This window comes from Entamoeba histolytica, genomic scaffold (assembly GCF_000208925.1).
Source record: "Entamoeba histolytica HM-1:IMSS scf_1104750516869 genomic scaffold, whole genome shotgun sequence".
NCBI lineage: Eukaryota > Evosea > Mastigamoebida > Endamoebidae > Entamoeba > Entamoeba histolytica.
In genome coordinates, this window is record NW_001914905.1 from 1 (window position 1) to 21,122 (window position 21,122).

A 21,122-nucleotide genomic window follows, 5' to 3' on the forward strand; every position below is an offset into this window, starting at 1 on the left:
TCTAATTTAATGATGTAAAATAAGTAATATTATTTTATTAATGAAAAATATTTTACTCTTTTTTATGTTATTGTTCATATGTATAATTTCATCATGATGTTTATTATATAATCAATCATATGTGTTATGTTATTATAACATATAATAAGTGATAAAATATAAATGAAAATGATATGAATATATAACATAGATAGAATATAAAACAAAAGAATAATAAGAATAAATGATAAATAAAACGAGAAATGATAGTCAATGATATAATAATAAAATCAAAGTATAAAAGATAAAATTAATATAAAACAAAAGAGAATAAATATAAAATGAAAATAGATATAAATGATAATAATATAAAATATGAATAAGATGAATATTCAAATAAACAAATACATCCAAATAGAAAAGAATAACAATAAGAAAATCTAAATAATATAAACATAAAAATAATAAAATAAGAAGAATATAATAATATAGAGATAAACAGATGATATAAATAATATAAATAATATAAACAGAGAAATAAATATATAAAAATACTATAGATAAATAACATATAAACAAAAGAATAAAAATAAATATGAATAATCAAATCATCTATTTCATTAATATTTCATACAAAATTCTACAAGTGATAATAAAATATAAACATAAATATATACAGATTGTATATTTATCATATTTTTTTATTTTTATTTATTTTTTAGGAGCAAAATATAATAAATGGAAAATTCTATGGATGCAAATTATTTTGCATCTTTTTTCTTTTTTGTAATTTATTTAGATGCATTTTTTCTTTGCTAATTTTCGTACCCAAGAAAAACCAAGTGAAGAAGATACAAAAGAGTTTTTGAATAAGATATATAACAGAGGAAAAAGAATAAAGAAAGAGAATGTAAGAATAAAAGAGATAATTGAATAGAGTAATAGAAGGAATTTGAAAAGAATAATAATCACAAAAGAAAACATAGAGAATGTGATAACAAGAATACCATCATGGAAAGCACCAGTGATTGACAGCATTCAGGGATATTACTGGAAAAGATTAGAGAGTGTTAGAGGCAGATTAGTTATAGTGTTTAATGAATGGTTAGACACTCCAGAAAACATTCCAATAGAAATGCTAACAGGAAGAACTATTCTAATACACAAAGAAGAAGATAGCAAAAAAGCAGAGAATTATATACCAATAACATGTCTTAATGAAAATAAAAGAATGATATAATAATAAATAGAAAAATAAAAGTTATTTGGTTTTTAAAAATCTAAATGGTTGAGTATATTGATATTTATTGATTTTATTAATTATTTAATGGAATTGATTTATTTGAATATTGCCGTATGAAAATAAAAGAATATTATTCATAAAATTGTTAGAACAATCATTAAAAATAAAAAACGTAAATACATAAATAAATATTCTTATTTATTTTTATACAGGAAATAAAAATTGCAAATTATCAATTGAATTATATTGAAAATGAAGTAACTTGAGAATTAAACATCATTTATAAAGTCTCTAATTCTAAAAGGGTTAAATCAACAATTTTTTGTTGTATGGAAACAGGTTTAAGTTCAGACAAAGACCCATCAATCAATGCAATATTATCATCTAATATACCAACTATTCTTTGAATAATCAGAGATAATTGTTGATGTACAGTTTTATAAGTTTCAGTGTCTTGATAACTAGTCAATAAGAATTGCGAATAAACTGTTTTCAACTCCGGAATAATCTGAAATTGTTAGCAAGTGTTGAAAGGATAACATAAGAGATAATTAAAAAAATAATTAAAGAGAAATAAACCATTTGTATTTGAGTATTTGCATCATTAGATAATTCCAATTGTTTAAATTCTTCTATGAGTGATGGAGATAATGACTCAATTATTGTCATAAGATTTGTGCCGTTCCAACTAACAAGATCATCACTAATTTTTCTAAAGATGATATTAGTATTATTCAAGATTAAATTTGTTAAATAAATAACAAACTTTGAAAAATCAGATAATAAAGAAATTAATTCTTTGATAGGCTGAGTTGACATTAACAATAAACTAAAATTAAAGTTGAGAAAAATAAAAACAAAAAAGGGTTAAAATAAAGTATTATAATATGTCAACTCGTCGTGGAAACACCAAAAAACTTGGTCAAAAACATCAAAATATAACTGCATTTAAAGATTATAAAGGGTGTACAGTTTATAAAAAAATTAAAGCATTACCTAATGAGGGGTTATGTCAAAAATGTCATGACACAATTGAATGGAAAAAGAAGTTTCACAAATATAAGCCACTAAAAGTACCTGGTGTTTGTTTAATTTGTAAACAAAAAAATATACGTTATGCCTATCATACAGTTTGTCAAGAATGTGCTATTAAAGAAGGGATATGTGCAAAGTGCAGAGAAAAGAAACAAATAGTTAAGTTTGTTTTTTATTTTAACATAAAATATCAAATACTCATTTTATCTTTAGTGGCTTTAAAGTTGATAAACAAGAGAGTCAAGAAGATCAAGAGTTACAAGTACAAATTGAAAGGTTAAGTCTTAGGCAAAAACAATCATTCTTTAGACAACTTGAAAAGAATCCTGATTGTGACCAACAAGAATTACTAAAACAATTCCAAGTAAAAGATAAAGATGAAGATTGGGATAGCTTTGATGATGATAGTGATTATGAAGAAGATGAAAGTAATAATGAAAATAAAAATGAAACAGGTAGTGAGCATGATGACATTGAAGAAGAAGATAATGAGAGTGAGGGAGACGATTGATTTCTAATTGAGTTGTTTTATTTTTATAAATAAAAGTCTTATTATTTAATAGTTAGAACCTTTAATACTGTTTTATCCTTTATTGAGATAATTAATATATTCTTATGGATTGATAATAAGAAATAAAAGTAATTAAAATATGTCATAAAAAAGAATATTGTTCAAAAATACAAACTTTATGATTTTCATTATACTGTAAGTGTCATCAATAAAGTCTTAGTTATAAATTATTTTAAATTAATAAGTTCATTTGATTCTTGTATTTACTACTTATATAGTCATAATACAGACAGTTTGAATATATAACATAGTTAAAATACTGTTGATCTTATGTATCTTTCTAAATATATTATTATAATTTATATTAAATGAAGTTAAAATTATAATTAAACATAAATAAAAACTCTTTTATAGAATAAAAGAATTAAGATAGAAACAAATTAAGATAATATAAATTAATAATTAAGGTTCATACTCATTATAAAGAACGAATTATTATATTCATTTTAAAATTTTTGCTGTATCAAATATTCAAAGTAGTTATGATTGACAAAAAAATGAATGAACAAAGGAACTAAGTTAAACAATGTCATTGTTCTATGAACATATTTTATAGAGTAACAACTTTATGATTGAAAAATATTAACAATTATCTCATAAAATATAAATTTGAGATTTAGAAATACAATAAATCATTTTAGTAAATAGTAATATATAACATAATTGAATATTATTTTTACTAAAACAAAAACTTAGAATTAAAATGTTATGAATGAAAGAAAAACCCAAGCCATTGAAGAAATTGAAATAATTGATGACAATGAAATAGAAATACATGATGATATGAGTGACCAAGAATGGATATCTGCTGTTCTCAACCACCCTGTATTTTGCCATTCTAAAACTCCAGAAGTTGTTTGTGTTGGTTCTATAGATCCAGAGAGGAGAAAGTTAGAAGGAATCAAACTCTTTGGCGACACTGAAATACCTGAGACAAGTAAAAAAGAAGAAATAGTATTAGGAGAAAATTCAACATGTCTTTTGGTTGATATTCCTTTAACATCAAATATCAGAAAAGGCAAAACATTTTATGGAGTCGATGAAATGAAACAAGTCACTGGAATACAAGACGATGAACAAGAAGCAATTCAGTCACTTGATAAAAAGGAAAATGTTAATATTGATGGACAAAAAAATGTTATCATAACTGAAGAAAAAAGTACGTATGTAGAAGAAGAGGAAATTCCATTTAGTCAGAGAACTACTATTTGTGATGATGGAATAAAAATATATTATAATAAAAACAATAAGCAATTTGAAGAGGTTCATGACTTTATTGAAATAGAAGCATGTTCTCAGAGATATTGTAGAGAAGAATTATCTATTATAGAAAAAGAAAATACCCAAGGGTTAGCTTCTCAAACATTTGACAATAAATCATCTTTTCTGCTTCACCCAATCTTTAATCATCCAAAAAATGATTTTTTATCTCAAGACGTTTATATTAATAAGTTTGATGAAGATGAAGAACAACAACCAGTAATATCTCAAAGAATTATAAATCATTTAGAAAAAAAAGATGTCCAACCTGAATGTATTATTACATTAGAAAATGTAAATAAATCAAGTGAGTCTGACTTTCTCAAAAGAAAAGTAGAAATACTTGAATGGTTTGATAAAGAGTTAGCCTCACTAATCAATGAAAAGGAAAGAAGACTTAGACAGTTGGAAATAGAGTCATTTCTCAGTCCCATTCCATCACAACCAATTTCAAAAACATCTTCATTTAATGTAAACGAACAGAAAAATAAAACAAAAAATGAAGTTACTCATATTACACAACTTAATACACCAATAAAAGGTGTTAATGAAAGTCCTATTAACAATGATTATGAAAAACAAAAAGAAGAAACAAAACCGAAGAAGAAGCATGGAAAGAAATGGAAACGCTTCAAAGAAGAAAGAGAAATCACAGAATGGTTTAAGAACCAACCTATTTATGAGGATATTTTAATGTATAATGCTATTGATATTGATGACTGTATTTATTTATTTAAAACAGCAGGGTATTTGGTTACAAAAAAATTCCTAAAAGAATATTTTGAAAAGAATGGAGTAAACTATTATGATGCTGCAAGAGAAAATGCAAACAAGAGAGGAGCTGGAAATTTCTAATATTTTTGTTACAACACTCTAACTGATTCTGTCTATTACCACATTATATAAAATAAAACAACTAATGAATGAAGGAATTTATTAAATAGTATAAATAATGTTTTAATCTATCTTTATGATTAACTTCAAAAATATAGAATATTAAGAAATACTGAAAATATAAGAATCTTATTGAATAGTACTAATAAAAAATAAATTAAAACATTCATTAATTACTTTGAATATACAATTCATTGACTAAACAAATATTAAACTTAATGAATTGATTAAGTAAAATGAAGCAAATTAAAAAAAAAAACGCAAAACAAAGATACTTCTTAGAACAAACATTAAAAATAGTTTGTATTAATTTTTTTATTGTTATTATACCAAATATTATTTCACTAAGACAATAAATAAGTTAATCAAATATACAAACCTCTAAAAACAAATTTCAACTATTATTAAGTAATTAATGTTAAACGAATATGTACATAACGTTAAAAAAATTATTAAATAACCTAAAACACTCTTACAAAGTAAAATAATTAATCAAAACAATCTTGAAATATTCTTATTCAATTAACAATGTCTTATTAAATAAATAATTTATCTCAATATCTTAAGAAACAAAAATTTATAAAAAACTCTCATAGTCCTAGAGAAATAATGATAAAAACTAACCAAAAAAGTTTGATTTTTTAAAATGTAAAGTTTCAATAATTAAAGCCAATTGTTCAAATTTTATAATAAAAGAAACATACAATTAAACCATCAATGTCCATGAAAAAAGAAACATTCTAATACTATACCTAATAAATCATCAAATAGTAAGGTTTATTATTGTCATCAAAAAATCTTTTAAATTAAACTTATTGACAACAAACTCTTTAACAAAAAGATATTGTATGAATATCATGGTACATTGTAATGTATTAACAAAACGTTTATACTAAAAACAAATAAATGATATTCATACCTATCATATTATACTTCAATTACATAATAAATCAGAAATATCTTTGTTATTGTATCAAAAAATAACATATCAAACAAAGAATAAAAGAATTAAAATAACTATTATCTTACCACTTTAATTTACTGGTATTTGTAATTAAAGAAGATACAATTCCATCTTATAGCTAAAAAATAATTGAATCAAAAAATAAAAAAAAAGTTATTAAAAAAAAAACAAAAAAAAAAAAAATTAAGAGAAAAAAGCCCAAAATGAAAGAAATGAAAATTCAATCAAGAGAAATGTAAAACAATGAACTTTCGTAACTCAAAATATTTGGTAATACCATCACCAATAAATGTTCCTGGTTTAGGTTGTACAATTTCTAAAATTTTTGCATCAAAATGACTTTTTTTCAATCCTTTATTGGCTTGGAAAGAAATATACTTAGTAAAATAAAAGAAAACATCTTCATTTGGTTCACCAATTTTTAAAAGGTCAACATCTTTAGGAACTCCTTTATTATATCCATGAACCCAAAAGAAGTCATTTCCATGTAATGCACATAAAAAACTACATTCTCCACCATTCCATCCATGTGGATGGATTTCTGTGTCAATATAACATCCAAAAACTCTATCATCTACAGGTGAAACTATAATCATAACACTAGAAAAACCTGATATAATATCAGTAAAAGCAACACGATCCCATCCATCTACATCAGAATCAAATATACATTTAACTGTAGATTTTTTTACTCTTTTAAAAATCTTTGACATAGCATTATTTACTAATGGGTCTGTTATTGGTCTCTCACTATCAACTGTTTTTGCCATTTTTATATGGCGAGGTTGATATTCTCCTATTTCATCATATCGTTTAATTGGTTTTGATTCATAAACATTATCTTGTGCTGTATACGTTCCTTGTTGATATATGTCTTGAGGATATACAGAAGGATATGAAGAAGGATTTTGTTGTTCATAGGGATTAGGTTGATACCCTCTAGTAATAGGATTATTAAGCCGATCTCTAATCCTTCGTTCCATATCATCAAGAACTTTTAGCTGTTCTGTGTCATTTACTTTCATTTCATTAAAGCTACCAAAACGGTCTAATAACTTAGAAATAGCTGCGACACTCTCTTGTTTTTTTCTTCTTAAAAATGAAATATCACTTAAGTGATGATTCATTTGGTCAGGTGTTTCTGAATCGATTGAGTCAGTAAAAACATTAGTACAAAAAGAAACATACTCATTATTTACTATAGGAACAATAGAGTTGTATTGTTCTCTAATTTGTTCTAAACGTAATCTAGTTGAATCATCTGTTGACATTGCAATTAATATATCTATATCCATTGTAATAAAAATGATAATACTAGAACTTAGATCCTTATAAATTCATTTATAATTTCTTATTAATTCAATTTTAAAGTTAAACCTATCCCTTATTAACCTAATATATCCAATATACTTTATACCTCATATCAACTCTATATCACTTAAAAATTAAGTATGTTATAAGCATTTCTTTTATAATGAGAACAAAGTTAAAATAAATACTTGAAAGACATTTACTTGTATCAATAAAAATTAAAGAATCATTCATTTAAAGAAAAAAAAAATAGAAAAAAAAAATAAAAATAAAAAAGAGGGTTTTGAAAAAGAGAAAAAAGATGAATAAAGACAGATGGTTGAAGTAAGTGGAACATTCAAAGTAATTGCAAAAGACATTGGCGGAAAGATATTTGAAGGAGTTTCACGATTTAAATTAGAAGGTGAAGATTTAACTGTATTTGTTGATATAAATACTGACTTATTTCCATTAGAAGAGTTTGTTATTTCAAAGATATAATTTTTACATTTAAATAAGAAATAAAAGTCATAAATAGACATGATCGTATTAAACTTGATTTAACAAAAACATTAAATCGTGATGGAAGTCCAATGGATATTCATCAAGGTTATTCTGATAATTTTGGTAAAAATACTAAAATGGATGATTTTGATTATGTAATGAGTGGGATGGTATTTAAATTTGTTGAAAATAAAAATGATGACAATTTATCTGTTATCGCTTCTTTTGGTGGTTTATTACTAATGCTTTATGGTAAACCAGAAAAACTTTCTGCATATAATATGAAAGATCAAGTTTACTTGTTAATTCGTAAAACCAATTAATTGAATTTGATTTGATTGATTTCTTTTTTCTTTCCTTTTTTATTAATTATTTTTTGGTTTTAAATATTAAAAAAATAACAAATATTTTTATTTATTCTAACGAAGTACCGTGCAAATCAATTATTTGTTAAGAACGATTCCTTCATAAGTTTCTTTGAACCAGTTAATAGCATCTTCTTTAGTCAAGAGATGGTCTCTACCAATTTTGTCTTGCATTCTCTTTCTTCTAGAAACTCTAAATCCTGGTCTAGCAAGAACAACAAAGAAATCCATACCATAAATTCCAACTTGTGGATCATATTTTAATCCAAGATCAATATGTTCTTCAATACCAAATCCAAAATTACCAGTAGCTGAGAAATTGTTGGCTTTAAGTTCAAATTCCTTGACTTTCAATCCTTTTTCAAGGATTTCTGCAGCCTTAGCTCCTCTAACTGTAACGTGGCATGCAATTTGATCATTTCTTCTAATAGAGAAAGCACGGACAGTGTATCTGGCTTCAGAAAGAACTGGGGTTTGTCCAGTTAAAGTTTCAAGGACTTTAGCAGCACGAGTTAATCTATCTCCAGACTCACCAACTGAAATATTAAGGACAAGTTTATCGATCTTAATCTTTCTCATAACATCAGACTTCTTGGCTGCCATTTCTATTGCCACAAGGGTTATTTTATTTTTCCAGTTTCTTTTTTAAGGGTTCCATCTTTCTTTTCTTTACTTTTATTATTTTTTTTAATTATTTTATTATAAATTTTAGTTTATTTCTTTTACTTAATAAATAACAAAAAAAAATTAAATTAAAAGTGTTATAAAAAACAAAAATGATGAAGAAATTCAAAAGTAATTTATCTACCTCTCTTAAATTGTCTCTTAATATACCAAACTTGGAAACATCCCATTGCCATAATTACGAAACAACCAATTAAGAAAAGAATAGTGGTTCTTAAATTAGTAGCATCACCAGCTAAAAGAAAATTAATTGATATGATTCAATCATTGAAAAGTGATTAAAAAACAAACTTTGCCTATTACGATTTTCTCGAATTCTTAATCTTCGTTGATCATTTTTAGCATCATTTAAATATGTTGAGACTTGTTGAAGTTTAGTTTTAATTGACTTCACTTCTTGTTCTGTTGCTGGTTGAATTTGTTCAAGTTGTAATTTGAATTCAACTAATTTAGAAGTATAAAGACTCATTGTATTATCAAAACAGAATGAATAAACACCTGGTGTTTTAGTATTGATATAAATATAATTATTGTATTTACCTTCCTCATAAACAATTGAATATATATTAGAACCAGATGGATCTGTAACTGTAAATGCAATATCTTTATTACCTCCTGAAATAACTCCAATTTCAACAATAACTTTTTCAATGTCTTTAATCTCAGAATATACACATTCCTGTGCTCTATTTGGTACTATAAATCTGTAAGCATTTGTACTTGTAAATGTTATAAAAAGAAGAAGTCCAATCATCCTTTTATTTTTTTATAGTTCTTTTTTTATTATTTTTTAAGTTTTTTTAATTTCTATTTTTCTTTCTTTAATCATCTTAAAATTCTTTAATAAATTTAATGTGTTGAAAAAAAAGTAAAAAGAAATTAAAAATTGTTATTTGTTTTAAATAACTAAAATAATGAAATTATTAAAAAGAAAACTATGAATCATAATTCACTTATCATGAGTTTATTGGAAAGGACACGACAACTACATGAAGAAATTGAGCTTTTTGAAGATGAGATAGTTAGAAGAATTAAGAATCAACCAGTTCTTCAAGAAGATAAAATCAAGAATGAACATATAATTATGAAACTCAATCACGAAATTAATCAAAGAACGGGAGAATTAATTAGTTTATATGAAGATAAAAATGGGAAGAAAGAAGAAGAGTTACAAATGATAAGTGGGAATGGAAATACTACTGACCTTTTAAAAATATTTTACCAAGGAATTGAACAAATAAAAAATGAATTTAAAGGAAAACCAGTTTCATTTATTGAAAGTGTTGGACCAAGTGATGATATTTATGAAATTACAATACCATTTTCTGGTGAAGAAATGAATGGAAAATGTATTGATTTAATTGTGATATTTAATGAAATGATAAATTTAGTTGAAGATATTAGTCAAGACGACTGGAAATATATTGATTATATTAGAGAGTTTTGGGAATGGGAATCACCGCAAAATCAGAAAAGAAGATATCATTGTTCATGTAATAAATGGAAGAAGTATGTAAATAATATTTTAAACTATCTTATTAGTTTTATTGAAAGAAGTCAACCATTATTTGACATAAATATGAATATTAGTATTACTAAAAAACAATTTAGTGATGAACAAATTAATAACATGAATTATAAAGAAGAGGTATTAAAAAAGAATTGTTTTTGTGTGTATTGTGATAAAAAGTTTTCAAAAGAAACGGTTTTAGAATCTCATTTCAAAAGTAAAAAACATTTTCAAATGGTAAAAAAAAGTGAAGAAAGAAGTATTAACGAAACAATGTTATTAATAAAAGAATTAATGACAAATGAAGAAATGAAAAAAGTAGTTCAATCAACAATAGAAAATTTAAACTTAAAAATGGGAAGAACAGTAAAAGAATTAGATGAAATAGCTAAAGGAAATATTATAGATGAAATTGAAATAAATGAAGAAGATTTAGAAAATAATGAAGAAATAAGAAAAGGAATTGATAACTATCCAATTGGAGATGATGGAAGACCAATTCCATTTTGGTTATATAAACTTCATGGACTTGGAACAGAATTTAAATGTGAAATTTGTGGAAATAAAAGTTATTTTGGAAGAAAAGAATATGAAAAACATTTTCAAGAAGCTCAACACGTAAGAGGACTTAAATGTCTTGGTATAGCTAATTCTGTAGAATTTTTTGATATTTGTAGAATTAAAGATGCATTAGCACTTGCTCATAAATTAGATGTAATGAAAAAAGAAGCAGAATTTGATGTTGCAAATGATGAAGAATTTGAAGATGCTGAAGGAAATATTATTTTAAAGAAGGATTATTTATTATTACAAAAGCAAGGATTGATTTAACTGAATTACCAAACCTAAAAATACAATAGTTTTTTAAAGATATTAAAAGTTATAAAAAAAGAGAATTAAAGAAGAAATTACATTATAATAATTTAATTAAATTTTTAATTCATATTAATTAAAGATTTTAGAAAATACTAAATTTGTATTAAAAAAAAAAAAAAAAGAAAAAAAGAAAAAAAGAAATTAAAATATAAATGAAAGTTGAATAACATCAAAAATAAAAAAATTCAAGATAAGTCTCTCTTCTTTACTATTTTTAAAATATGAAAATAGTTTTTGTCTGTTTGGCTCTTTTATATGAAATTAATACAAACAAAAGAAATAATAAAAAACTAATAAATATAGTTTATAACTGGAGTTATTGATGAAGAAATTCCTCTTTATTTAGTCTCTTTATAATGAGAACTTTGACTAAATAATAATAAAATATGATTGATTATCCTCATCATCCATTTGTTGATTATCCATTAATAAATAAACCTAATGAATTAAATCAAAATAATGAACAATTATTATTAATAAGAGAATTGTTGGAAAATATAGAAATTCATCCTATTTCTCCAATTAAAAAAGAAAAAGAAATTGCCGATAATAAAAAACCAAAATCCCTTAACAATGAATTAAAGAAGTCTGAACAAAAATATCCTAAAATTCGTGTTTCACTTGAAGTATTTAATCAACTAAAACAAATTCAAAAACAAAAAAATTATAAGTCATTTTGTGAAGTTGTTTCTAAACTTCTTGAATTATATGAAGAACGTGATGTTTCTTCGTTAAGTAAAAGTATTGATTAAAACACATTTTCCTTCAACATTATATAATATTATTTACAATTAATTCCATTTCATTTTTATTATTTTAATTTTTTTGTTTTATTTAACAATATATTTTTATAAAAACAAACATTTATAAAAACAAAAAATAACAACATTAACCACCACACTTAATTTGAAAATGCTCATCTGTATGATTTTTGGTATTTAGCACGAGCTCCTGGTCCTCCGAATTTCTTAGCTTCACATCTTCTTGGATCAGCAACAAGGAGAGTTCTATCATATTCAAGGAATTTAGCTTTAAGTTCATTCTTTGTAGTTTCATCAACAAACTTTTGGTTATAAGCAATAAGAGCTTTAGCAATAGCTTGTCTAATAGCATAAGCTTGAGCAACTTGTCCACCACCAGTGACTCTAATTTTAAGGTCTAATTTAGCATAACTTTCTTTACCAACAATGAATAATGGTTCAAAAACTTTAATTCTTAATACTGGTGGATTAATGAGATCAAGTGGAACACCATTAACTCTAATCATACCTTTTCCTTCTTTGCAAAGGCATACTGCAATAGCTGTCTTTTTCTTTCCAAAAACTTGAACACTCTTAAGAGCTTCAGTATGTTTCTTTTGAGTCTTTCCTGTGGCTTTTACTGCTGAAGACATTGCTCTTTTTTAGGGTTAGTTCTTTCTTTTTTAGGGTTCTTTTTTGTTTTATATAGTTTAAATATATTAATATTAAGTATTTTTATATAATGTTATATAAAACATTTTATCGGTATTGAGAACTAAAAAATAAAACAAGTAGGAAGTTAATAGAAATGAATCAAAGAAGAAGAAATAGATTATATAGAACACCATACCCATTTTCCGCTACCACACCATATGGAGAAGTTTTAACAACAAGAACTGAAGTACATAAATATAATAAACATTTGCCTACATCCCCTGACTTAAGTTTTCTTAAAAACTATTCTAAAGAATTACCTGAGATTAATATAACTCATCAAGAAGATATTTTAAAAGATGCCCAAAGAACAATTGTTAGAAACTCACATAATAAACAAGAAATGACAACTAAATTAATTCAAATTTTAAAATCTATAGAAGCTAGTTATGGAAATTATCTTCCTCAATTACTTCATCTTGCTGCTTCGTTACTTTTTGTAAGTAATGATGAGTCAATGACATATGGTGTATTAGTAGAATTGATAAAAATATTAGATGATTATTTTACTGACAACATGATTGGTATTCAAGCTGATGTAGAATTGATTAAAAAATTAATTACTTTTCAACACCCATCAATTTCAATTATTAATGTTATGTCCTCAGTAGTTTGGAGATGGTTATTAGGTTGTATGGCATCAGACTTTCCATTGTACACAACTATTGAAACGATTCATTTAATTTTACTTAAAGGAAGATGTGGATTAGTATCATTATGTTATGGGTTACTGGAAAGGACAGTTGAATTTGATGATCCTGAAGCAATTAAATATTACCCATTCACAGTCTATCGTTTTGGAAAAGTTACTGAGATTATGTCAACTTATCAAATCCCAAATTATATATTATTTCATAAGCAAGAGCTTGAAAAAATCAAAATAAACCAGTCTTTTTCTCTTCATTTTAAAATTCAATCTTCAATCGAGTTGTTGGTTAAAGGTGTTGGAAATATTTTATCTATTTCTCAATACGAAAGTGAAAATATTGTTAAAAAATGTAATAACTTTGGAGCAAAATCATGTGAATCTCTTGAAAAAAAGTTTTATGACTGCCAAAAATTGTACAAACTTTTTGGTGGGACTCGAAATGAAATGAAACATCTTCAATTATTTGGAATAATTGTTTGGGCGTTAGATGGAACATTAGAGTTAAGATGTAAAATTATTTTTGAAAATTTAAATCGACTACAAAAAGACTCATTAATGTTTGCTGACCTTGAAACTGGTATTAAAAGATTTAATGATTATTTGATTAGTGAAAAAAAAGATAGTAGTTGTATTGATGTTCATAATCTTAGACTCAAATATCCAGTTCAAAACATAACAATAAAAATGTTAAATCTGATGTGTAAGAATGAATTATCAATTTTGGTTGAAGGGTCAAGTTTAGGTATTGAAGGGTCAAAAATAAAAGACAAAATAATAGAAATGTATAGTTCAATATAATAATTGACTTTAACTAAGAGAAAAGGAATTATTTTAGATATATTACTACTTCCTAAAATAGTTTAAAGAAGGAGAAACCAAAAATAGAATCGTTTTGAAAAAGAAAAGTCAAGTCAAAGAAGTGACAATAGATGATTAAGATCTCAACTCAAAACATTATCAAATTCAGTCATTAGATATATGTCATTTGAAGAAGTAAATTCTAATGAATATAAAAATCAAATATATTCTACATTCATTGATCAAGCACAACAAATATATAATCTTGAAATGATGAATGAAATGCTCAAACAACAACTCATGAGTTTTTCATGTAATACATTAAACACAAACCAAATTACTAGTTTTGATTCAGTGCTGGTTGATAGTAGTCCAAGTGAACAATCAAATGAAAAACCTGTTCAGAGTATGTTACAGTCACGACGTTATTGGTCAACTGAAGAACATACTAAATTTATTAAAGCAATTACTTGGCTTGGATGTACTTCTACTAGACGTCTTCCAGTAAAATTAATTTCTAAGTTTGTTGGAACAAGGACTCCAGTCCAAGTAAGAACACATGCTCAAAAGTTTTTTGATGCCACAGAAAAGGCATCTGTTTGTTTTTTTTTTTGTTCATTAATGATGTGGTATTAAAAAAAAATAACAATGTAGTTAGGACATAAAACTAATATGACAGTTTCAAACTGTGAATTGACTATTGAAGACATTAATGAATTAACAAAACTTAAAGAAGAATATACAAAGAATCGGTTTGATATCACTATGTTTTAAGATGGTTCTTATTTTTATTCGTGTATTAATAACATATTTCAAAATGAAATAATATCTAAATGTTTAATTAATTGGTTTGTCTAATTCAAAAAATATAATACGAGTAAATGTTCCAATAAGTGATGAACACATTTTATCTAATAGCTCTTTTGGATCTAATCCATAGAAATACTTTGAAATATTTTGTTGGACTTGAAGTTGGCCTAGTCCATTCTCTCCTTTACGTATAAACAATACGTCGATTATTTGAAAGAATAAATTTTCATCACTTTCTTTTTCAGAAGCAAAATAAATAACTTTTTTTCCATCATAATTACGAGAAAATATTTCATGAATAGAAAACTGAAGGTCAATTGGTTTATTTAAGTTGATAGTAAAAATTTTCATTTTCTCATCATCAAGCCATTTTCCTTCTATTGTTAATGAATGAAAGACAAATCCAAATGCTTTTTTTGACCCATTAAAAATAATTCCCATCACATCTTTCTTTCCCATAACATGTTTATTAAATGACTTTCTTTCCCAACCATCATATACAGTATCAAAAATTACTGTCATTTCTTTAAATCCTATTTTTTGTAATATTTTACTGCTCATTTTCTCTATTAAAACCATTTCATTTTGTTTAATTTCTTTTTTATGTTGTTTTTGTTTTAATTCATCAATTCTTTTATCTAATGAAGGGAAAGGTTTTTTTTCATTTTCTTCTGTTTTAAGTGTATTTTTATATGAATGGGTTTGTGTATCATAAATTTTATTTGTGGCATTAATAAAATTGTCTTCCCATTCTATTGAAGAATCATTATTTACTCTTAATGAAATACCATTATCAGAATCTTCCATATCAATAACTACTTGATGTTTAGGTTGACAATTAGAATAATAATGATCAACATCATCCCATTCATCTATTTGTTCATTGGTAATATTATCCTTTTTATATTTATCATTGATATTATCTTTTTTACTTAATTGAATTTTTAATTCATTTCCATCTATTTGTTCAAGATCAACTGATTGAAGTGTTTTAGTAAAATTTTCATGTTTTTGATAAAATGGTATTAAATCTTCATGACGTTTTTTTACATTTTCTTCTATTCTTTGAATGATAGAATATTCATTTAAATTGAGTACTTTAATTTTTTCTATTGACTCTTGTTGAATATTAATAATTTCTTTATAATTTTGAATAATTTTTTGAGATAAATTAGCTAATTCAACACATCTTTTTTTTTCTTCATAAATTTTTTGAAGTCTTTTTTCCAAATCATTATCGTTTAATGATTTAATATCATTATAATAAATATCAAAATTATTTTTTCTTTCTTCTTTAACAATTTCTTCATATTTATTAAATTCATTTTTAATTTGTTCAATATGATATTTAGTACTTTCTTTTACTGCTAATGTTTTTAATAAATCAATTTCCATTCTTTTTAATTATGTTTTTAAGTTTCTTTTTTTATGGTTTTATTTATTATATTTTTACTATATTTTAAACTATTAAAAAAAAAATAAAATAAAAAACAAAATAAATTTTTTCTTTCATTAAAATTGTTAAATAAAAAATTCTTTTAATGAAAACCCATTTGATTTGGATTTGTAATTGGTGTTTTCTTTTTTTTCTGGTTATTTGCACTTTTTTTAAATAAGTCTTCATCATCAAACACAATTGTTTTGCTAATTTTCTTTTCTTTTTTATTAAATTTATTAAATATTGGTTTTTTTTCTTTAACTATTGTATCATTTATATTGTGTTCATTTACTCCATACAATTTATTTTGTTTTATTATTGAATCAAGTACTTCTTTTAATTCATCTTTTTCATCTTCATGATTTAAAGGTTCATCATTATCATCTTCTTGTTCAATTAATTTAATAAAAAGTCCTTCATCTTTTTCTTCTAATTCAACAATTCCTTTTGTCTCTAAATATCTAACAAATCCTGATAAAGAAGTCCATTGCGTAGAATTCATATGAATATGATTTTTATCTTGAATATATTCATTATAAATAATATTTGCATTAACTTGTTTTCTTTTATATTGTGTTTGTAATATTCTAATAAACCCATTTTGAAATTGATTAGAGAAATCTTTTTGGTATTTCATTGGATCAGAAGCATATAATTCCATCATCCTTCTATGACCTTCAGTTTCACAATGACATTTAAATCCATTTGCATCACGACATTGTTTTTGACACATTTGGCAATAATATTTAACTTTTTGTAATCCTTTTGCCTTTATTTGATTATCTGTTTTTCTTGATTGAGCATTGTAGATATTCATACTAAAACTAAATTATTCAGTGAGATAAAAACTAAATATAATATATTTATAGTTTAATATTAATAAGAAATGGTTTTATTCAATTATTTCTTAATGATTTAAAAAATGGATGATTCATTGCTTCATCTGCTGAAAGCCTTTTTTGATGATCAAAGACTAATACTTTTTCTAACAAATCTAATGCTTCTGTGGTACAAAAACTTTTATTATTTTCATTAATAAATTTTGAAAATGAAGACGTAGAATAATTTTTAAGTTTAAAGAGAAGAGAAGAATCTATGTTACAATTATATTTAGTAATATAAATATATAATTCATTAGTTCCAAATAATTGAACTATCTGAAGTAATTGATCATCAAAATCTCTCCCTTCAAAAATTGGTTCTTTTTTAAAAATTAATGAACCTAATATACATCCAAATCCCCACATATCTAATGAATAATCATATTGTTGCATATTTAATAATAATTCTGGTGCTTTATAAGATCTTGACGCAACTCGTACGTTATATTCTTTTCCAGGATGATAAAATTCAGCTAATCCCCAATCAATAATTCTTAATTTTTTTGTATTTAAATCATAACAAATATTATCTGGTTTAATGTCTCTATGCATAATTCCTTTTGAATGTGCATATTTTAAAGCTTTAAGTAATTCATATAAATAATACTGAATATCTTGAAGTGTAAATTTCTTATAAAAGAATTGAAATTTTGTATTTTCAATATATTCCATTACTAATGATGGTATCCCTGTTATGTCTTCTTTTACACAATCATATAAACGAATTATATTTGGTCCATTAATTAGTCGTTGTAAAACTAATATTTCTCTTTTAAATCTATCTTCTTTAATTGGTTTAAGACATTTAATAGCACATGGATATAACCCTTCAGTAATAACTCCTTTAAAGACACTACTATACTTTCCTCTTCCAATTCTTGATACTATTTGATATGGTTGTGGAGACCCCCAACTAATATTTACTTTCTCATAATTCCATTCTTCTTCTGGAACATTTGCTAATACATCTGCATATACTTTACTTATACTAACAGTGTGTTTTGCTGGACATTGTGACATTGGAAATTTGTTTACTAATTGAAGTTCAAGTGAAAAATAATTAAATTGAAAAGAATTTACTAATGTCAATAATAAAACTATTAATAAACTATTCATTTTAAATTTTTATAGTTAATTTGTCTTTTTCAGTTATAGGAAAAACTGACAGTATGAAATTCAACAATTAATTTAAAAAATTAATGTTTTATTATTTGTTCATTTAAGTCTAAATAATGCTTACACTGAGAGTACAAAAACTTATTTTATTCATTTCATTGGTTATTTCTATTAAATTTAAAATTTATATTATTTACTAATGATATTGTTTTAAACTAACATCTTCTTAATGAGAAAAATAATTTTTTATGACTATTTTCAATATTGAAGTATTATTGAATCTTTATTATCCTTTCAGATAAATAACTTTATTATGTTATATTTTAATGACTCTTTCATTCTAAATAATTCAAAGCAAAAAGTTATGGATATTCAAAAAAAAAATGTTTATCTACCTATTTAAAAAGGACAACTTATAATGGTAAATATTTTTATAATAACATGAGTGAATGAAAATTAAAATACATTGTTAATTATGGAAAAATTGTAATTATATTTTGAAAGATAAATCCCAAATTATTACAAAAATTAAAAAAATAATTAAAATATTAAATATTTATTAAAATTAACAAACTTAACCTTCTATAAATAGAATGCATTGGTATTTTAGTGTTATTTCAATAAACTCATTAACCCTATTTATCTGTCAAAGTTAGAGAAAAAACAACAATACCAAGTGAATAGCATGTTATGAAAAATTTAACTGTATAATAGAGTTGTTTTATTATGAAAGAATTAATTAAATAAAAATAAAATAATCTTTTAAAATTTCCAAAAGAGAAATACAAACAGTTTTTTATATGAATTAACAAATTTAAAGAATTAACATTTTAAAATAACCATAAAAAACTAAAAATAGTTTCAAGAATAAAATTTCAAATAATAAAAGAGAATTAAAAAAAAAAAAGGATAAAAAAAGAAAAATAACAATTCAATTAAATAAATAAATACATCTTTTTTAGAAAGTATTACAAACAAAAAAAGACGATTTAAAGTTAATTAAGATTAATATTTAAAAAAAAAATTCATTTACAATTAATATTCTAATAATATTTTTTCAAATTTCAATCAGTTTTTATTTAAATGAATTGAAAAAATAAATATAGAAAAAAGTAATGGTTTTATTTTTAACAACATCCTCCATCTGAATTACCTTGTTTTTGAGAAACAGATGCACGTCCTGATGGATCAAGTTGAATTCCTTTTTTACTACACTCTAGAACAGTATTTTTAGAGAATTCATCGAATAACAATTGAACATTAGTACCAAGAGTGGCAGAAGTTTCATAATATGGAATTTTATATGACTGTGCTTTTTCTTGAGCTTCAGTGGTAGTAACAACTCTATTTGAATCTAAATCAGACTTATTTCCTACAAGAACAATATATGTATATACTTGTGTATTCTTTTTAATTTCATCCATCCAATATTGAACTTGATCAAATGTTTTTCTATCTGTTACATCAAATACAATGATGATACCATTAACATCACGATAATATGAAGATACCATGGATCTAAATCGTTCTTGTCCAGCTAATAAATAAATATTTGTTATTTAAATTAACATAAAGAAAACACAAACAAACCTGTGTCATATATTCTTAATTTAAATTTCTTACCATTAACTTGAACCTCTTTAGTGTGTGAATCAATACTAACAGTAGCTTTTATATCTCCAACTAATTTTCCATTTTCTAAAACATTTAATAATGATGTTTTACCAACTGATGATTCTCCAATAATAATTGCTTTGATTTCACCTACCTTTGTAGAAACTACAGTCATTTGTTATTTTTATTTTAAAGATAAAATCATTTTAAGTTCCTTTTTTCACTTCCTTTTCTGATTTTTTGTTATCAAAAATTTTTAAAGTTCTTTGAATAAAAATTAAAAAAACATTAAAAAATTAAAAAAAAAACACAAAATAACAATCATAATAACAAAATAAAAATAAAATGGAATTTAAAAACTTCAACGTGAATTATTCATAAGTCGATCTTAAATTTTTCAAATCAATTAAAACCCATTAATGACACAACAAATTGATGAAGCCGTATTGTCAAGACAATTATTTACTATTGGAAAAGATGCTCAAATTAAAATGATGAATACAAAAGTATTAATTGCAGGATTAAATGGAATGGGTGCTGAAATTACAAAGAATGTATTATTAATGTCTGTTAAATCAGTTGGATTATTAGATAATAGAAATGCATGTTTAGCTGATTTAGGAACAAACTTCTTTTTAAGAAAAGAACATATTGGACATTGTATTAGTGAATCAACATATAAACAATTCCAAGAATTAAACAATAATGTTCCTGTTAGAGTAGAAAAACGAGAATTAACAGATGAAACATTATATAATGATTATGATATTATTGTTCTTTGTTATTTACTTTCTGAAAAACAGTCTATTTATATTAATGAATTATGTAGAAAACATAATGTTAAAATGGTTTATGCTGTTAATAGAGGACCATTTACAATGATCTTTAATGATTTTGGAGATAATTTTGTTGTTTTTGATTCAAATGGTGAGACACCATTAACTTATATTGTTAATGAAGTTGTTGGAAACACTATTCAATTTATTGATGAAAATTTCTGTACATTAGATGTTGGAAATGAAGTTCAACTTGATGAATTTAGTGGATTACCTGGATTGAATTATTCAGAAAATGGAGGAAAAACATTTAAAATTACTAAAAGAACAGCATATTCAATTGAGATTGGAGACTTAAGTCAATATGGTAAATACATTAAAGGAGGAAAAGTTACAGAAGTTAAACCTACT

At 24.1% G+C, this 21,122-nt stretch overlaps 16 protein-coding genes across 16 annotated transcripts in view, besides 1 other annotated feature; 8 read left to right on the forward strand and 8 right to left on the reverse strand.

Moving 5' to 3' along the window:
• The first annotated feature begins 809 nt into the window (after positions 1-809).
• Positions 810-1,240: a repeat region.
• Positions 1,241-2,109: 869 nt separating this feature from the next.
• Positions 2,110-2,768, forward strand: EHI_038540 (uncharacterized protein; the record flags this gene model as incomplete). Its single annotated transcript, XM_651760.1, has 2 exons — positions 2,110-2,420; positions 2,471-2,768. 2 exons carry the CDS (start codon positions 2,110-2,112, stop codon positions 2,766-2,768), a joined length of 609 nt encoding a protein of 202 aa, XP_656852.1.
• Positions 2,769-3,536: 768 nt separating this feature from the next.
• EHI_038550 (uncharacterized protein) lies at positions 3,537-4,943 on the forward strand (the record flags this gene model as incomplete). Its single annotated transcript, XM_651761.1, has 1 exon — positions 3,537-4,943. The coding sequence occupies one exon, from the start codon at positions 3,537-3,539 to the stop codon at positions 4,941-4,943; it is 1,407 nt and encodes a 468-aa protein (XP_656853.1).
• Positions 4,944-6,170: 1,227 nt separating this feature from the next.
• On the reverse strand, positions 6,171-7,241 carry EHI_038560 (uncharacterized protein; the record flags this gene model as incomplete). Its single annotated transcript, XM_651762.1, has 1 exon — positions 6,171-7,241. The coding sequence occupies one exon, from the start codon at positions 7,239-7,241 to the stop codon at positions 6,171-6,173; it is 1,071 nt and encodes a 356-aa protein (XP_656854.1).
• A 331-nt stretch (positions 7,242-7,572) lies between these two features.
• EHI_038570 (RNA polymerase subunit Rpb8) lies at positions 7,573-8,063 on the forward strand (the record flags this gene model as incomplete). Its single annotated transcript, XM_651763.1, has 2 exons — positions 7,573-7,715; positions 7,775-8,063. The coding sequence occupies 2 exons, from the start codon at positions 7,573-7,575 to the stop codon at positions 8,061-8,063; spliced, it is 432 nt and encodes a 143-aa protein (XP_656855.1).
• An 89-nt stretch (positions 8,064-8,152) lies between these two features.
• On the reverse strand, positions 8,153-8,711 carry EHI_038580 (60S ribosomal protein L11, putative). The gene has a single exon (XM_651764.2). It carries the CDS (start codon positions 8,706-8,708, stop codon positions 8,184-8,186), a length of 525 nt encoding a protein of 174 aa, XP_656856.1. The 5' UTR covers positions 8,709-8,711; the 3' UTR covers positions 8,153-8,183.
• A 175-nt stretch (positions 8,712-8,886) lies between these two features.
• On the reverse strand, positions 8,887-9,543 carry EHI_038590 (uncharacterized protein; the record flags this gene model as incomplete). Its single annotated transcript, XM_651765.2, has 2 exons — positions 8,887-9,024; positions 9,081-9,543. 2 exons carry the CDS (start codon positions 9,541-9,543, stop codon positions 8,906-8,908), a joined length of 582 nt encoding a protein of 193 aa, XP_656857.2. The 3' UTR covers positions 8,887-8,905.
• A 204-nt stretch (positions 9,544-9,747) lies between these two features.
• Positions 9,748-11,130, forward strand: EHI_038600 (splicing factor 3A subunit 3, putative; the record flags this gene model as incomplete). The annotated part of the gene is made up of 1 exon (XM_651766.1): positions 9,748-11,130. One exon carries the CDS (start codon positions 9,748-9,750, stop codon positions 11,128-11,130), a length of 1,383 nt encoding a protein of 460 aa, XP_656858.1.
• A 431-nt stretch (positions 11,131-11,561) lies between these two features.
• EHI_038610 (uncharacterized protein) lies at positions 11,562-11,927 on the forward strand (the record flags this gene model as incomplete). The annotated part of the gene is made up of 1 exon (XM_651767.1): positions 11,562-11,927. The coding sequence occupies one exon, from the start codon at positions 11,562-11,564 to the stop codon at positions 11,925-11,927; it is 366 nt and encodes a 121-aa protein (XP_656859.1).
• Positions 11,928-12,091: 164 nt separating this feature from the next.
• On the reverse strand, positions 12,092-12,568 carry EHI_038620 (40S ribosomal protein S16, putative; the record flags this gene model as incomplete). Its single annotated transcript, XM_651768.1, has 1 exon — positions 12,092-12,568. The coding sequence occupies one exon, from the start codon at positions 12,566-12,568 to the stop codon at positions 12,092-12,094; it is 477 nt and encodes a 158-aa protein (XP_656860.1).
• A 155-nt stretch (positions 12,569-12,723) lies between these two features.
• Positions 12,724-14,076, forward strand: EHI_038630 (uncharacterized protein; the record flags this gene model as incomplete). Its single annotated transcript, XM_651769.1, has 1 exon — positions 12,724-14,076. One exon carries the CDS (start codon positions 12,724-12,726, stop codon positions 14,074-14,076), a length of 1,353 nt encoding a protein of 450 aa, XP_656861.1.
• Positions 14,077-14,256: 180 nt separating this feature from the next.
• On the forward strand, positions 14,257-14,773 carry EHI_038640 (Myb family DNA-binding protein, SHAQKYF family; the record flags this gene model as incomplete). Its single annotated transcript, XM_651770.2, has 2 exons — positions 14,257-14,673; positions 14,756-14,773. 2 exons carry the CDS (start codon positions 14,257-14,259, stop codon positions 14,771-14,773), a joined length of 435 nt encoding a protein of 144 aa, XP_656862.2.
• A 140-nt stretch (positions 14,774-14,913) lies between these two features.
• On the reverse strand, positions 14,914-16,281 carry EHI_038650 (uncharacterized protein; the record flags this gene model as incomplete). The annotated part of the gene is made up of 1 exon (XM_651771.1): positions 14,914-16,281. The coding sequence occupies one exon, from the start codon at positions 16,279-16,281 to the stop codon at positions 14,914-14,916; it is 1,368 nt and encodes a 455-aa protein (XP_656863.1).
• Positions 16,282-16,424: 143 nt separating this feature from the next.
• Positions 16,425-17,141, reverse strand: EHI_038660 (uncharacterized protein; the record flags this gene model as incomplete). Its single annotated transcript, XM_651772.1, has 1 exon — positions 16,425-17,141. One exon carries the CDS (start codon positions 17,139-17,141, stop codon positions 16,425-16,427), a length of 717 nt encoding a protein of 238 aa, XP_656864.1.
• A 79-nt stretch (positions 17,142-17,220) lies between these two features.
• On the reverse strand, positions 17,221-18,321 carry EHI_038670 (protein kinase domain containing protein; the record flags this gene model as incomplete). Its single annotated transcript, XM_651773.2, has 1 exon — positions 17,221-18,321. One exon carries the CDS (start codon positions 18,319-18,321, stop codon positions 17,221-17,223), a length of 1,101 nt encoding a protein of 366 aa, XP_656865.2.
• A 1,127-nt stretch (positions 18,322-19,448) lies between these two features.
• EHI_038680 (Rab family GTPase) lies at positions 19,449-20,110 on the reverse strand (the record flags this gene model as incomplete). Its single annotated transcript, XM_651774.1, has 2 exons — positions 19,449-19,858; positions 19,912-20,110. The coding sequence occupies 2 exons, from the start codon at positions 20,108-20,110 to the stop codon at positions 19,449-19,451; spliced, it is 609 nt and encodes a 202-aa protein (XP_656866.1).
• Positions 20,111-20,354: 244 nt separating this feature from the next.
• EHI_038690 (ubiquitin-activating enzyme E1 1, putative) overlaps positions 20,355-21,122 on the forward strand; it is a gene marked incomplete at both ends in the record, with an annotated part of 1,837 nt that continues 1,069 nt past the window's right edge. The window contains one exon of the mRNA XM_001913591.1: positions 20,355-21,110. Coding sequence (XP_001913626.1) covers positions 20,355-21,110 — 756 coding nt within the window. The remainder of the gene's footprint in view (positions 21,111-21,122) is intronic.

Excerpts from the sequence above, each read along its gene's own strand:
- EHI_038580 (XM_651764.2), bottom strand. The coding sequence starts at position 8,708 with ATGGCAGCCAAGAAGTCTGATGTTATGAGAAAGATTAAGATCGATAAA.